Source organism: Arvicola amphibius, chromosome 1 (genome assembly GCF_903992535.2).
Source record: "Arvicola amphibius chromosome 1, mArvAmp1.2, whole genome shotgun sequence".
NCBI lineage: Eukaryota > Metazoa > Chordata > Mammalia > Rodentia > Cricetidae > Arvicola > Arvicola amphibius.
In genome coordinates, this window is record NC_052047.1 from 104,274,850 (window position 1) to 104,290,951 (window position 16,102).

The 16,102-nt window shown below is 48.9% G+C and overlaps 1 protein-coding gene across 5 annotated transcripts; it reads left to right on the forward strand.

Annotated features, from left to right (window-relative positions):
• Positions 1 to 630: 630 nt before the first annotated feature.
• On the forward strand, positions 631 to 15,758 carry Pgap2 (post-GPI attachment to proteins 2). 5 transcript variants are annotated; one of them, XM_038344226.1, is made up of 9 exons: positions 631 to 777; positions 997 to 1,110; positions 1,606 to 1,730; positions 3,862 to 4,037; positions 8,858 to 9,030; positions 13,326 to 13,578; positions 13,681 to 13,787; positions 14,397 to 14,505; positions 14,713 to 15,758. In XM_038344226.1, the coding sequence occupies exons 4-9, from the start codon at positions 3,872 to 3,874 to the stop codon at positions 14,841 to 14,843; spliced, it is 939 nt and encodes a 312-aa protein (XP_038200154.1). In that variant the 5' UTR covers positions 631 to 777; positions 997 to 1,110; positions 1,606 to 1,730; positions 3,862 to 3,871; the 3' UTR covers positions 14,844 to 15,758. The 5 variants fall into 5 exon arrangements, with proteins under 5 accessions (XP_038200154.1, XP_038200117.1, XP_038200147.1 ...); XM_038344189.1 differs by lacking the exon at positions 8,858 to 9,030 and having other exon boundaries at positions 3,862 to 4,036; XM_038344219.1 differs by lacking the exon at positions 8,858 to 9,030 and having other exon boundaries at positions 3,862 to 4,036; positions 13,681 to 13,775.
• The last annotated feature ends 344 nt before the right edge of the window (positions 15,759 to 16,102 follow it).

The following is a 16,102-nucleotide window of genomic DNA, read 5'->3' on the forward strand; positions in this document are numbered from 1 at the left end:
AAATAAACAAACCCTAAAACAAAACAAAAAACGGTGCCGGTTTCTCTTCATTGTGAAAAAACTTTTTAAGGTGGGTCTTGTAGAACTTCCACCCTCTCCAGAGACATCTGACAGGATAGGGCGCCCTCTTTTGATAGAAGGTAGGAACAGCTTTGGCCCAAAGTTTCTGGGATGGACTTAGTCTCTCACTACCTGCTAGGTGGTATTGGTGGGTTTCTTTGTTTTCCCAGCTCCTTTCGCATTCTGTAACCGGCCGTAGGGAGGAAAGGCTGGAGCAAAACTGGCATAATGTTTCAGAAGTGCAAAGATGGATAAGTCAATTAGAATGAGGGTGGAAGACTGCAGAGCCCCGTCAGGGAAAGAAAGACATTTGGACCTCACTGAATTAATTTTATGTTCTTTCAACAGGTGATGGCATGCAGCCAGACGTAAGAAGACAAGGTGACTTATCCAACATGTCAAAACCAGATGTCCAGGGCCCTTCTGGCTGTTCTCACCCAGTCAAAAATAGTGGGGACAGAGTAGACCTGGAGAAGCTTGGCTTCTGGAGACGCGAAGTGATCAGAAGAGCCAGTGGTCGCGGCCCCCAAAAGCGGGGAGGAGCCAGTGTAGTTACGGGCCCTGTTTCCTCCCTAAGATCCGCCCCATACGCACCGCCCCGCCTCGCGTCGGTGCTGCTGCTCGACCCGCCCCCTTCACTCGCCCCCGGGCCGGGCGGGGGCTCCAGATTCCTGCGCCCCTAACTACCCGTCCGGCCCCCTAGCCACCGCTGCTTGGGTGAGTAAGGGAATAGCCGGTTTGGGCCACAAAGTAACCTCACTCGGGGAGCCCCGCCACGAGGTTCGGCCTCCACAGGCCTGGAGTCCGGGTGCCTGCCCGCCTTGTGCACACACTCAGAACCCGGGGAACTGTAGGCGGCCAGACATTGAGTCGACTATTGCCCGCTCTGTAGTGGGGCTAGGTGTGCTGGGATTAAATGCTGACTTTACTCCGCAGGGCTTCCTGTTCAAGATCCATCCAAGCGCTGCGGATGGAGGCATGGGGGAGCCTTGGAACCTCATAGTCTAGTTTTGAGTCCCAGCTCTGCCAGTTACTAGCCTGTGGCTTTGAGTAAGTGTTTTTAACCACCCTGAGGCACAGTTTCCTCTTCTGTGAAATGGGAACCCAGAAGACAGCACATACTCTTAGAATAAATAGGATTAAAAGAGATTGTATATTAAGTGCTGAGCTCAAAATGTAGATTCTGGCAGGAGGCTGGTAGTGAGATTTTTAGGGACTTTGGATATAAAGTGGGGATACTCCTTTTAAAAAAAGCAGTTTTTAGAGCCCTGTGTGGTGCCTGTAATCCCAGCAACAGGAAGACGGAGCCAGGAAGGAGGATTACGAGTTTCCAGCAAGCCTGGGCTACATAGTAAGGCCCTTTTCCACACACACTAACACACTAAAATAGAGTACAAGCGACTAAGTAGTACCAGTGAAGAAGTGAAAGCTGCCTAGGAGCAGAACTGCAGGTAGTGCACCCCTAACCCTGAGATACAAAGCAGGGGCCAAGTTGGAGGTGCCTTAGAAGTAATCTAAACCTTGTGATTTCCTCCTCTTGTACAGTTTGAAACAGGCCCAGGATGGTGAGGTGACTTGTCTAAGTCACACACCTAAAAGGGAAGCCAGGCACAAAGCCAAGAAGTGGAACCAACTATCCTTTCTGTACCAACTCGTTGTCCCTTCCTGGGGTAAGTTCTGGTCTTCTGTTAGAGGAGCCCAAAGGTTCCCAGGGGATGAGGAAGCCTAGTTAAATCTGCTTCAGATGCAGTCTAGGGGTGGCCTGGGAGGGAGAGCTCTCTCATCTAGAAAGGGTCAGGTGTGGGATGGTCATCAGTGCCACTTCCGACTTCCAGGGAAGATGCTTGACCAAATATTTATTGCCCCAAAGGGAAGGAAGGTTTTAAGAATTTGGGTTGGGCAGCCTCTCTGGCCTGGCAGAGAGGTAGTTGGAAAGGTAGATGAAAATGCAGAGGTGTGTCCACCTGTTTCTGGAATGCTAGGAGGCCAGGAGAACAGTTCTGTTTAAGGGTGGGGCAAGAAAGAGTCATGGCTCCAGACCAGAAGGGCCAGTTTTGTTTGTTTTTTTTTTTTTGTTTGTTTTTTTTTAATGTGTCTGGAGCCAGCTATTGCTTGGCAACCAAAAAAAAAAAAAAAAAAAAAAAAAAAACAAAACCCAAATTCTGGGAATGATTGTTCCCCAGGCTCTGCCTTGAGGAAGAGATTCTCTGCCTCTTGGTTTCTCCATCTTTTCAATGGGAACAGGCAGATTGGCTCATCTATATAGTACATGGTATTTCTTTCTTTCTTTTTTTTTTTTTTTGGTTTTTTGAGACAGGGTTTCTCTGTGTGTAGACCAGGCTGTCCTGGAGCTCACTCTGTAGACTAGGCTGTCCTGGAGCTCACTCTGTAGACCAGGCTGTCCTGGAACTCACTCTGTAGACCAGGCTGTCCTGGACCTCACTCTGTAGACCAGGCTGTCCTGGACCTCACTCTGTAGATCAGGCTGGCCTCCATGCCTGGCGTATTTGTTTTCTCTTGTCTTTGGCTCACTCTAGTCCTAATCTGACCTTCCTGCCTAGAGTTTTGGTCCAGAGAGAAAGGATTTAAGAAAGTCAGAGTTGAAATACACAGCCCTTTGTGAGCCCTCTGCTTCCTTCCTGCTGATCCTGAGTCGGATCCTGTTTCAGCTTCCCTTCTTTGCACTCTAGGGTTGTTAGCGTACTTAGCTATTTTAGTGCCTCACCTCAGAAACTCTTTCAGCCGGGCAATGGTGGTGGCACACCTTTAATCCCAGTACTCGGGAGGCAGAGGCAGGCGGATCTCTGTGAGTTCGAGGCCAGCCTGGTCTACAAGAGCTAGTTCCAGGTCAGGCTCCAAAGCTACAGAGAAACCCTGTCTTGAAAAAAAAAAAAAAAACGATAAAAAGAAAAAGAAACTTTCTTGTTTGTTTCTCGAGACAGGGCTTCTTTGTGTAACACAGCCTTGGTTGTCCTAGTACTCTCTCAGTAGACCAGGCTGGTCTTGAGCTCACAGAGATCCATATGCCTCTGGTTCCCAAATGTTGGGACTAAAGGCGCACGCCACCACAGCCTAGCAGAAACTCTTGTCTGAGGGAAGAACCTTTACCCCATCTCAGGAGGCACTGGGTACTGAGAAACCACCAGAAGCTGACCAGGCAGCTCTGACCTATACACAGCAAGCCTGATTCTGCAAAGCCTTTCACCCTTCACAGCACGTGAGGCACAGGCAGGGACAATCATGGGATGGAGGTTCTGTCAGCTTCCATGGAATTCCTGCTGCACTGGATCACTGTGCCTGCATATAGCACCCCAGAGTCTGGGAAGGGCCTGAAAGTGAACCAGGGCCCTGCACCTGAGAGGAGCAGTGAGAACTGATAGGTCATGAACCGAGAGACTGGGGCAGAAGCTTGGGAGTGGGGTAGGGGGACATGGGCCAGTCTATTAACCAGTTGCTTTAAAGTTTGGTTCTTGAACCAGTGAGAGACTAGCTAAATCAACTAGTGCAGTCTAGGCCTGTCTAGCCAGGCAGAAGGTCTAGGAGAAGACTGTGCAGTCTCTCTCAAGTTTTATTTGAGTATAGATCAAGTTCATTGTCTTCCCTCAGAAACTGAAGTTGAGCGTTACCTTGGGATTCTGAATCAGTCTTCCCTGCACAGGACAGGAACTGTAAAAATTTCGGAGTCTCCTCATACTCCCTGCTATATAGCATAGCTAAGTTTTGGATTGTGCAGGAGCATAGTGTTACCACTGGCCCCCCAGCCCTGCTGCCTGGGACCCTAAGAGTGCCCTCCATCCTCAGGTTTGACAAGATGTACCAGGTCCCACTGACACTGGACCGGGATGGGACCTTAGTCCGACTCCGTTTCACCATGGTGGCCCTAATAACGGTCTGCTGTCCGCTCGTCGCCTTTCTCTTCTGCATCCTTTGGTCCCTGTTCTTCCACTTCAAGGAGACGACATCTACACACTGTGGGGTAGGGCTCCCGTCTGGACCTTTTCTGAGATCCTGATTTGATATTAACGGAATGAGCCAGTTCTCCTGTAGGCTCCATCAAGTATGCTGGGCTGCTGGGTGGTGGTGGGTCGCTTGAAAACTGAGGTCTCGTGAATTAGGCTCCTTCTACTTTCCGTGAAGGTTCTAGGAGCTGGGGTCATTAAAGTTGGGCAGTCCCCAGCCCAGAACCTGGACCAGGTCTAGAGGTGCACGCTTTTAATCCCAACACTTGGGAGGCAGAGGCAGGTGAATTTCTGAGGCCAGCCTGATCTACATGGTACGTTCCATGGCAGCCAGTAATATAGAAATCCTGCCTTAAAAACAAAGTTATAAAAACCCAGAATCCAATACCTGCTCCAGGGTTTCCTGGGAGGATAAGACAGAAGTAGAGGACATTGTAGGTCTCAGTATGTTGTCGTGGGCTTACGTTTGTGGGAATGCGTCTTTGTACACGTATGTGTCAGTGATTGTGAGGGGCATGCTTATATTTAATGGCTTTGAGAAAGGTTATGTGTGTGAATGAAACTCAGTCTGTCTGTGTGGGGACCTAGTTATGTGCATGGATATGTGTTCTAGGTAGGCCCCATACCTCTGAGGCCGCTTGAGCTATGAAGAGCGATTTGAGAGTTTCTTTCTCCATAAAATGTCAGAAAAAATAGGGTAAGGCTGTGTTGACATCTGCTCTACTCCCGTTCGCTGACCGACAGTGCTCCCTGAGCCCCAGAGCGTGAGCTTCAGCTTCTATGTGTATAGGGAGAGAGGTGGATGATGCCTGCCCTGCTCCTTTCCGGGGCTAATGCATCATGGGAAGGCGGGCTGGGAGTGCCAAGGGAGGACAACAGGAGGAGGAAGAGAATGAGAAGGGACAAGAGACCGTAAGGTTAGGAGGTGGCCCCAGGTGAGGCAGAGCCTGGACGTGGAGCTTAACTAACCTTGGAGAGAGCGTTGAAGGCCCCTGCCAGCTTCCTTTATACGATCCTCAGACTTCTCTGAAAACCTTCTGCTTCATAGGGGGACAAGGTCTAGCAGGGGATCCTGTTTGGGAGTTTGGTTCAGTATGACTTGAATTTTTTTTTCTGATATGTAGACATGAGCCTTGATTGAGGGCACACAGTCTGATGAGAGATATCAGAGGGGATAGGGAAGCCAGAGGTGGTGGCTCCTGCCAGCAGTAGGGAGGCTGGAATAGGAGGAGTCACTAGAAGTCAAGGTCAACCTGGGCTAAAGAGTAAAGCCCTGTCTTACTCCACCCTCCAACAAATAAGTAAGAAGTGAATAGAAGGAACAGGACTAGGAGAAAAGTGAGTAGCTAGGTTAGTGGTTCTCAACCTGGCTCATGACCCCCACAGGAGTTGCATATTAGATATCCTGCATGTCAGATATTTATATTACAATTTATAACAGTAGCAAAATTATAGTTTCGGAGTAACAATGAAATAATTTTGTGTCTGGGGCGGGGTCACCACCTCATGAGGAACTGTCTTAAAAGGTCACAGCATTAGGAAGGGTGAACACCACTGAGCTAGGTGGTCTAGAATCATTTCCTGCCTTAGTGTTTGCTAAGATATATTCCCATTACCTAACTCCCGTCCATCCTGAAAATCTTTCCAGGGTGTTTCCTGCTCTAGAACCCCTTGCCTAGCCTCTTCGAGTCACCTGCTCTTCTTGCTGTTAGTCCCCCATTTCTCTCATACCATATCTGTGTCTGTCTTCCTCACCATCTTGGGATCTCCATGAGAACAAGCCCTGCACTGAGTCACCAAGTATTTGTTGGATAAATAGATAGGACTTCCCAGTCTAGTGGTTGGGAAAGGCAGATAGTCCAAACAAAATTAAAGGTTTTACAGCTTATAAGTTAAACAGAGAAGCCTGTTTGCTCTGCCCTTCTGGCTGGCCCTGAGGGCTAACGGGTCCAATGACCTCAGCCTACCTGATACCCACTACCCACTCTTGGCATACCAGTTAGGGAACGAAAGCATGGGTAGCTGCTTGCCTAGGGACCCTGGGAATATTTCACCCCCACTCCCTGCGGCTCTTCTGTCTGATACAATTGAAGCTTTTCATTTATGCTTTGAATTTCCTATCCAGAATATCTCAGGAAGGGCCAACCCTAGGAATAAAGTAAGTAACCTAGCGTAACACACCATCATTAATGATATTGCCTTTGCTTATCCCAAGTAACAGGGAGCTCCCTTCTCTGTGGCTACAGAGGTTTAATAACTAAGAATGAGCACACTCTTTTTTTTTTTTAATTAATAAAGCATAGATTGGGAGGGGGTGATTTTTTGAGAAAGGATCTCACTGTACAGTTCTGGTTGGCTTAGAACTTGCTATAGAACAGGGTGACCCTGAACTCATAGAGATCCACCTGCCTCAACCTCCCAAGTGCTGGGATTAAAGGCGTGCACTACCATGCCTGGCTAACAGATTTAACCCCCAAAAGTCTGCCCTGGCCTTGGCTCTGCTGTGATAACCATGGAACTGGTTTCTCCTCCTGGCTTTCAGTCCTGCAGAGATGAAGGATAGCAGTGGAGACCCCGAGTCTATCCTAGAAGCACAGCTCTAAGTTTAGCAGGAAGCCTTCCCAGGACAGGGTCTGTAGGCTCCTTACAACCCTAAATATGTCCTTGGACTTAATCCAGTTGGTAATTGTGTTGTCTTTATTGGGCCCAGTTCTGGATATTAAGCCTTCAGCTAACTTGGGAAATAAATGCACAAGCAATACTATATTCCTTCCTATTTCTATCAGAATTTTATTGACACAGCCCAAGCTACCATTAGCTGTTTCTGTATAGGTTCAGGCTGGACACTGATAGCTCATATTAAGGCTTACCTAGAACTCTTTCAGATCTGATTCTGTTTTTTTTTTAAATATTTATTTATTTGTTTATTATGTATACAGTATTCTTCCTGCAGGCCTCATTACAGATGGTTGTGAGCCACCATGTGGTTGCTGGGAATTGAACTCAGGACCTTTGGAAGAACAGGCAGTGCTCTTAACCGCTGAGCCATCTCTCCAGCCCCCTGTTCTGTTTTTATTTACTGTTTGTGTGTGTGTCATGTATGTCCCATGGCACACGTGTGGCAGTCAGAGGACAACTTTGAGACTCAATTCTCTTCTTCCGTCTTTGCATGTGTTCTGGGGGATATCAGGTCATCAGGCTTTAACTCGAGTGCTTTAGCCTTCAGCCATCTCTTCAGACACTTGGCGCTCTCTCTCTCTCTCTCTCTCTCTCTCTCTCTCTCTCTCTCAGTTTTTCAAAACAGGGTTTATCTGTGTAACAGCCCTAGCTGTCCTGGAACTAGCTCTTGTAGACCAGGCTGGCCTTGAACTCACAGAGATCCTCTGTGCCACCACCACCCTGCTCACTTGGTTCTCTTAATGCAGGAGGAGGTAGCTCTCTTGGTAGAGCTAAAAAATTATTCCCAGTCATGTTTCAATCAAAAAGAGCCAGATCCACCAGATAGTGGTGGTGCACACCTTTCTCTTTTTGCATTTCTAGAAATGCACTTGTCTCCCTTGGACATAATATTTAGAAAGATCTCCGCCTCCGTGCCTGGCAAAAAAGTCAGTGGGCCGATCTTAGTCACTATCACTTCTTACAGTTGCACAGTGTTCTGGGATTTATGAGGTGGCTTTGTTGATTTGGAGAAGGCTGTGTGCCTGGGCAGGCGTGGAGAACTTGGCTTTGTGGGCGGAGGGCAGGCCCTGAGGACCTGGGGGTGGGACCCTCTGCTTTGAAGCAGTTTCAGTTTGACTGGAGTCCTCAATCCCAGCCCAGGATTCTTCAGCACCCAGTGTAAGTGTTTCTTGATCAGCTTCCCATTCTACCCCATTCCTGATGAAGAGCTAGTCTGGTAGACTCCTTAGTAGGAGGAAGTATGGGATCCAAGGAAAGATTTGGTCTCAGGTTTTTAAATCCCAAACCATCTCTGTTTGTCCTAGCTTGCCCCCAAAGGGAGCCCAGCTGGAGGAGTCATGGTGGTCAGGGCCATAGGGATGTGGGGAGGGACTTCTCTTCCAGGAGGGAAAAAGGAATGGGAAAAGGCCAGCTTCCTGGGCTTGTGTTTAACCTGGATGGAGACTTCCTAGCTTTGACTCAGTTAGTACACTAAGCTGAAGCTGAAGGGAGAAGGTTCCAAAGACCCTTATTTATATTCCTCCAAATTTTGGATTGGATAAGGTAGTCCTCTCAGAAGAGAGAGGAATGGACAGGATCCTGTGGCTTGGCTCATTAAGAGCCTGGGGGTGGAATGGCTAGTAACCTGTAGTTCTGCTGGAATGGGTCTAGGACACACTCACTGTTCCTAGTTGAACATGGGTGAGAAGGAGGAATGTGATCGGACAGGGTCAGCGAGAGGCTTAGGTAGTCTGAGCCAAGGGTCCTTAGTTTATAGCTGCTTGGTAACCAAAGACTTTAGTCCAGGCACTTGATCCTGGCGTGGTTCCAGGCCTTTGTCTCATCTGCCGTGTGATGGGATAATAACTTTTCCACTTGAGATCCTGCCCAGCTGCCATGAGGGTGGTGTTGTGAAGTGAGACCATCACAGCTCCAGTGTTCAGGCCCCTGGGCCTTCTTGTTGTCTAGACTCTTTAGGAAGTGGGACTAGAGTATCAGTGTGCCACAGTTCCTAAGGACGCCCATGCCTGTCTCTGCCACTCCTACCCCATCTTTTTGTTTTCTCTCCTGCTTTCCACTTACGTTCTGGCTTTTCCTTGAACCAGTTCTGGGAAAGGCTCCACTTTCCAAGACCCAGGTATCCTACCAGGCCCCAGGTTGTGTGCCTTGCCTTGCTTGGACCACTCCTTACAGGATGTTCTCCGCACCCTTGGACCCCGATGGGACCGTGTTCCGGCTCTGCTTCACAGCCTTTGTCTGGTGGGTCATCACTTTTCCCCTGTTCGGCTTCTTCTTCTGCATCATCTGGTCTCTGGTGTTCCACTTTGAGTACACGGTGGCCACTGACTGTGGGGTGAGTTCCAGGCTTCCCCGCACCTCGGGCAGGGGCAGGTTATGAAGCAGTGGTAAGGGAAGACCGGGAGGAGGAGAAAAGTGGAAGGTCAGAGAGAGGAAAGTGACAAAGGGGTTGGGGGTGGGACAAGTCAGAATTTATGGAGAAATTAGAGACAGGAACTCTGAGAGTAGAATCACCACCACGTCTAAAAGTTGGAAGAGGAAGCCGGGCGGTGGTGGCGCAGGCCTTTAATCCCAGCACTCGGGAGGCAGAGGCAGGCGGATCTCTGTGAGTTAGAGACCAGCCTGGTCTACAAGAGCTAGCTCCAGGACAGGCTCTAAAGCTGCAGAGAAACCCTGTCTCGAAAAACAAAACAAAAATAAATAAATAAATAAATAAATAAATAAATAAAAAGTTGGAAGAGGATTACAGGAAGTACAAAAGAGTTGGGGCAGAGGATGTTGAGGGCACCTGAGGGAGGGAAGGAATTGGGACTGGGCAGGATTGGGCAGGAAAAGGAGGAAGATAGAAAAATCAGAGCCAGGATAAGTAACAGGTAGTTTTAGCTCAGACTGGGGGAACCATCCCTGTTCTGTGATCTTCTGGCTTGGTTTCTCTACTGGCAGCTCTAGGCCCCACAACCCATGTCCATTCAGGCTAGCTAGAAACCAGGATGGACTTCCTGCTTCCCAGATCAGTCTCCCAGGTCTTTCCTGAGGGACCAGGAATACAAGCTGTGTGTTAGAGTCATGGAGATGAATACACACTTGCTCTTAGCATCTTTTCACACAAGAGACCATTCTTAGACATCATTATAATGTAGTGAGTTGGAGTTCTTTTCCTTCCTTTCTTTTTTTTAAAGATTTGATTTTTATTTATTTCTGTGTGTCTGTGTATGGATATGTGGGTATGATGCCAGAAGATGGCATCAGATTCCCTGGAGCTGGGAGTTTCAGGTGGCTGTGAGCTGCTTTGGGTGGGTGCTGGGAACTGAACTGGGGTCTTTTGAGAGAGCAGCAAGCTCTCTTAACCACTGAGCCATCGCTTGCTATTGAATTGGGATTCTTACTGTGATAAAAAAGGGGGGGGGGGGACCCAGGGGCTCCAGGGCTCAGAGGAGACATTTAGCCCCGCTTAGACACTGGAGATAGTTTCTTTCCTGAAGGAGGGAACTTTGTTGCTGAGATGTGGAGAGGTGAGAAATGATCACTGTGAATACTAGGCTAACAACCGTGCATTTGATCCTGAGGGTAATGGAAGCTTTAGGAAGATTTTAGGCAAGAAGAGACACGATCAGGTCTGTGCTTTAGAATTTCCTTCCAGCTCCCGAATGTAGAAAGACTAGGGATCAAGAATAGGGAGGCCAAGCCAGGCAGTGGTGGCACATACCTTTAATCCCAGCATGCCAGAGGCAGGAGGCCAGCCTGGTCTACAGATTGAGGTTTAGGAAAGTGAGGGATATACATAGAGAAACCCTATCTTGAAACCCCACCCCCCAAAAGAATAGGGAGACCAGTGGGAATGCTAGTCCAGTGGCTTGTACTACTGGTGACCAGCACCAGATGAGAAAGTAGAGCCCAGAGAAGGAATAAATAGGATGATCAGGAGCTGGAGTTTTTGTTGAGTTGGTAAGGGGTTGGAGGATAAGAAGGTGGATAAGCCTTTTATAACTAGTAGCATATATGGGGGTAGGGACTTTTGCCTGAGGTCAAGAATTATTTTTTAATGGTATAATCTGATAAGGAGTGTGTGTGTGTGTGTGTGTGTGTGTGGTGTGTGCCAGAGGACACTCTTGGGTTGTCATATCCACTTGGCTAGGCTGGCCGGCCAGCGAACTTCATCGCCCTCTCTTTGCCTCCCCAGCACTGGAATCACAAGTGCCTGCCATTGTGCCTGTTCTTCTACCTCATCTCCAGGGCTCAAACTCACACAGCAAACATTTCCCAAGCTATCTTTCCAGTCCCTGGTTAGGGGATTTCCTAGAACTTCCCCACTATGAGTTTCTGATCTACTTCTCTATTAGAAAGGGGTTCTTTGCCCATCAGTGCTTTCTGCTCTGGGCTTATGGGGACGTTTGGAATGAACTGTATGTATCTGGTGTCTGATATTTTTTGAGGTTGTTGTTGTAGGCACAGTTAGTGAAGTAGGGAAACTATGTGCTGGAAAAGGAAGTGGAAATATTTACCTAATTTATATGTGTGTGTGTGTGTGTGTGTGTGTGTGTGTGTTTGTATGTGGTGGGTGGCACAGACTCTACTCTTAAAGTCCTGCCTTACTTTTAATCTGAAAGAAGTGAAGTCAGCCTGATAGTCACCAACCTTCTCTTCTTCTCAGTCAGGTACTACCACCTTGAATGTTCTCCCAGTAGGCTTTAGATACTGGTTCTGGTCCCCACAAAGTAGCTGAGATTGGAAGTAGTCTTCAGAATGACTGTCCCAGGAAGGCTGCACTCAGTCACCCAACTCAGGGCATGAGAGAGGCTGTAATGGCAAGAGGATTCTTTCACTGTCTGGTGTGCTGCCTTCCCCGTTAGCGGTTTTCATATACTCAGTAGCCCTGTCGAATCACAGCCTTTTTCTCAGGCTTTTTATGAAAGCCTGATTTATAAAAGCCATCACTTTTATACCCACTGTGGGCTTGACACTGTAGAAGCTTGGTCAACCAGGTATATTGGTAAATGCTTTTAATGCCAGCACTCTCAGGTGGGTCTCTGTAATCCAAGGCCAACTTGGTCTACATAGCAAGTACCAGACCAGCTGAGGCTTTATAGTGAGACTCTTAATTAAACAAAATTAAACAAATCACCCTATAAGATAGGTGACATTATAACTATATTACCAGTGTAGACGCGGGAGTTCAGAGAGGTGAAGGGCCTGCTCAAAGTCACCTAGATAATAAAGACAGAGTTCGGATTTGGACCCAGCTCTTAGAACAGCTTCTCTGAGAACTCTGCGCTTTGCTTCCTCTGGCAGTGCTGAGGTGGCTGTGAGGTCCTTGGATTGCCTGACCCATGCCCTGGGAGGTCCCTCCAGCATTGCCCACTGTACCAGTGGTCCAGAGGTTCATTCAGCATCTTTGGAAGGAAGGAATGGAGCTTCCAGAATTAGTCACAGCAGGGTCTCTGGGTTGCTGGGCTCTACACTACCCTGGCTGTTGTTGAGTCTAAAAGTGTGGGCAATGGACTGATGCATCTGGTATTGGAATCTTTTACAAAAGCAACTCTCACCTTCCAGGCCTGCATGTCATACAATTCCCTCGTGAGTCCATATGTGTCAATGCTCACAAATCAGTGCTCTGCAAGAGACCTCTTCCCACCCCTGCCCCAGCCCCACCTACACCACCGCCCACAGTGCTCCCATCCCCAGGCTGTCTGTACAGAGAACTCCACTCCTTCAGCTCCACACTCACCTCCCTCTCCCACCATGCTTAAGGAGCGAGACTGCCGCTCCACGAAGAATGAGGAGTTCCAGGCAGGAGAAAGATGGGTAGAATTGATGCACAGGGATAGGCTCATTCGCTTTTCGTCTTTTGAGGCAGACTTTTTTTGTAGCCCTGGCTGGCCCGGAACTCAGAGAGATCCACCCATCTTTGTCTCTGCTGATATTAAAGGTGTGCACTACCATCCCAGCAAGGCCATTTTCTTAGAAGATCCCATTTTCTTTTTCTTTCTTTTTTGTTTTGGAGACAGGATTTCTCTGTGTAGCTCTGGCTGTCCTGGAACTTGTTCCGAAAACTAGGCTGGCTTCAAACTCAGAGTTCCTCCTGCTTCTGCTTCTTGTGTGCTGGGATCAAAGGTGTGCACCACCTCTTCTGCCTGGCAAAGATCCCACTTTCTTTAACATGATCACATGATCAGGATAGAAATTACCCTCAGGATCTCATGGCATCCTCTACACATTAGTTCACCTGCCTAGGGGGATGAGTGGAGCCTGGAGCTCAGCAGGGTGGCACTGTTCCAAATAAAGTCCAAAGGTCTGTGACTCATCCTGGTCTTCAGGCCTCAAACCTGGGATCCTGGGATGCCCACAGAGCCATATTCAGGCATAACCCTGAGTTATTAGCATAGGGAGAACCTGAACTCATATGCACACCTGCAGGTTCCAATCTCAAGAAAGATGGAGATAATCTTATGCTGTCCAAATCCCAGACAGACTAGGAGATGAACATGTGAGTCCCACCTAGAAGTGGAAGGCTTGAGAGGGCGCCAGGAGTACTTGGATGGAAAGGGAGTGGCTTTAATAGATGGGAAGAAGGCCTTCCTGGTGGGTGGGACCGGCAAAGGAGATGTCTAAACTCCTGGATTACTCTCTTAGGTACCCAATTACCTGCCATCAGTGAGCTCCGCCATTGGTGGGGAGGTTCCCCAGCGCTACGTGTGGCGCTTCTGCATTGGCCTGCACTCGGCACCCCGCTTCTTGGTGGCCTTTGCCTATTGGAACCACTACCTCAGCTGTGCATCCCCGTGTCCGGGTTACCGCCTTCTCTGCCGCCTCAACTTCAGTCTCAACGTGGTGGAGAACCTCGCGCTGCTCGTGCTCACCTACGTCTCTTCCTCCGAGGACTTCAGTGGGTGCCAGACAAGGGAGGGGTGAAGGGCACGGGAAGGGGACGCAGCCCCCTTTCCTGCCTAAGGGTGAGGGTGGGGTCCATCCTCCTTTCTCCCTCCAGCCATCCATGAAAATGCTTTCATTGTGTTTATCGCGGCATCTCTCAGTTACATGCTCCTCACCTGCATTCTCTGGCGGCTGACCAAGAAGCACACAGTAAGTCAGGAGGTACGGTCTACCCCTACTGGGCACTAGGAAGCCCAGGAAAAAACCAAGAACATTTGTCCTTAGGATGTGGGTAATGATGGGTGACAAATGACTTTTCATTTGGAACTCAGCAAAAGGACATGGGGGCTTTGGGCTGAGACTTGGAGAAAAGTGGAGAATGGTTAACTTGTCCTGGCCAACCATTTGAGTAGTACTGGAGAATGCAGAGGCTGGATTTGGGACCCAAATCAAGGGTAGCAGCCAGGCCCGGTGGGTTAGAAACACTGTCAGTGGACTGGTTTTTAAGAATCCCCAGCCATATATATGGCCTTTCTTTGCCCCACTGTACCTGAAAGTGTTGGCTTGGTGGGTGAACTCCATGCATCTTTCCTACTCCGTCCCACTGAAGTGGGAAAGGCGAGAGATAGCACTATCCCTTGATTTCATTATCCCCCTAAATGCAGGGATGTAGACATGCTCATCATTTTCGCTGCCCCTGCCTACACTCCCTTCCATGACCACTTTGGGATGCAAGAGGGAAGCCCCAGCCATTAGGAACTGAGTCTAAGAGGGAAAGCCACCCACATATACCCAACAAGCTACAGGGTGATCAAATAGTCTGTCCCCTAGGATCGCAAGTCCTACAGCTGGAAACAGCGGCTCTTCATCATCAACTTCGTCTCCTTCTTCTCGGCACTGGCCGTCTACTTCCGGCACAACATGTACTGTGAGGCTGGAGGTGAGGCCAGGCTGGGACCTGCAAGTGCTCACAAGTGACCTCAGAGCAGCTCTGCTGGGTTTCTGGGGGTTTTGTAGTAGGCGGTGGTCTTGGGTACTGGCTGTCTCTGTGTTCTCTGTGGTGGGCTGGTAATGTGATGATTAATAAGTCACTAAGAGGGTAAACCAAGAGGCTCACTGTGCCCTATTCCTTGTGCCCTTGTAACAGTATATACCATCTTTGCCATCCTGGAGTACACCGTTGTCCTAACCAACATGGCGTTCCACATGACAGCCTGGTGGGACTTCGGGAACAAAGAGCTGCTAATAACCTCTCAGCCCGAGGAAAAGAGATTCTAAACCCTTCTCTGATGCTGGGAAGAGAACCCACTGCCCAGAAACAAGAAACCACTCTGGCCTCCCTATGCCCATGTCCTCTCTGGACCCTTCTCGAGCTGGGGACTAGGGGAGAATAGCGAGAGCGGGATTGACGAGGCTGACCCAGCCCCAAGGAGGTTGTTGAGAGACATCACTGTAAACTGAAAGCTCCACCACTTGGTGCTTTAAAAAAAAAAAGTCCTGAGGATCATGACCATTATTAAGTTTTTGTCCTTTACACAGACCTTCTGACTGAGGTTAGGAACCACTGAGCAGTGCGGCTACCTGAAGATCGGCCATAGCCGTTTCTCTAGGGGTCCTTCCCATCAGCCTCACTGTGTCCCTGTGTATGACTGGGGGGAAGGCTGTGTTGGTGTCTCTGAGGCCATCCGATGGCAGTAGAGCCCTGTACTTGACAAATGACTCATCCTAGAAGCATCAAGCCTATTTTCCTCCCAGTCTAAATCACTGGCTTTTTGGGCGCGCTGAAATATGCCTATAAGCTTAACACAGTGGAGGCTAAGACTGGCGGACTGCTTTAAGATCTGTGCTAACCTGGGCTACAGTGAGACCTCATCTCAAAAATGAAATGTCAGGCATGGTGGCCATGCCTTTAATCCCAGCACAGCAGAGGCAGGCAGACAGCTGTGAGTTCAAGGCCAGCCTGGTCTATACAGTGAGTTTCAGGCCACTCAAAGACCCTGTCTCAGAAAACAAAATAGCCCCTAAAATCACAGGCTTATAAGGCCTTTCCCTCTGGCAAGGGGCCGGGGGCAGAGGTAGAATTCCCTACTCCAGAATGGGTTCCTTGTTTTTCCTTCATTTTCTCTACTGCTCCCAGCTTTTATTTGTATATTTTATTTCACAGGACAATAAATTTTTTTCTTTTGCCTACAATCTGGGGTAGGTATGTTACTATTGGGGCTCATCTGCATATGGCAGCCGAGGTGAAGAACGAGAGTGAGTCTGCAGCAGCTCATTCTCATGTGGCGTCTCCCTTAGCCCTTCTGCCCAGTATTTCCTATGGCAGCCTCAGCTTCCATTCTGGTGAACACAAGTGGCCGAGCTATCTCTGAAATGACTCAGCCTGGCTCTGGCTGTAATCCTGCCAGTAAAGACCTGTCCCCTATAGGCAAGAGGGGACAACTCTCATGTATGACTGATGGCTCTGGAGCCTTGACCAGGAAGTCGCTTCCTCAAGCTTTGCATCCCAGTCCACTATGGCTTCCCTGGCTGGGCCC

Excerpts from the sequence above, each read along its gene's own strand:
- Pgap2 (XM_038344226.1), top strand. The coding sequence starts at position 3,872 with ATGTACCAGGTCCCACTGACACTGGACCGGGATGGGACCTTAGTCCGA. Across the intron at positions 13,579-13,680 it reads CTCTTCCTCCGAGGACTTCA|CCATCCATGAAAATGCTTTC; the intron begins GTGGGTGCCAGA and ends TTCTCCCTCCAG. Across the intron at positions 13,788-14,396 it reads AGCACACAGTAAGTCAGGAG|GATCGCAAGTCCTACAGCTG; the intron begins GTACGGTCTACC and ends TCTGTCCCCTAG.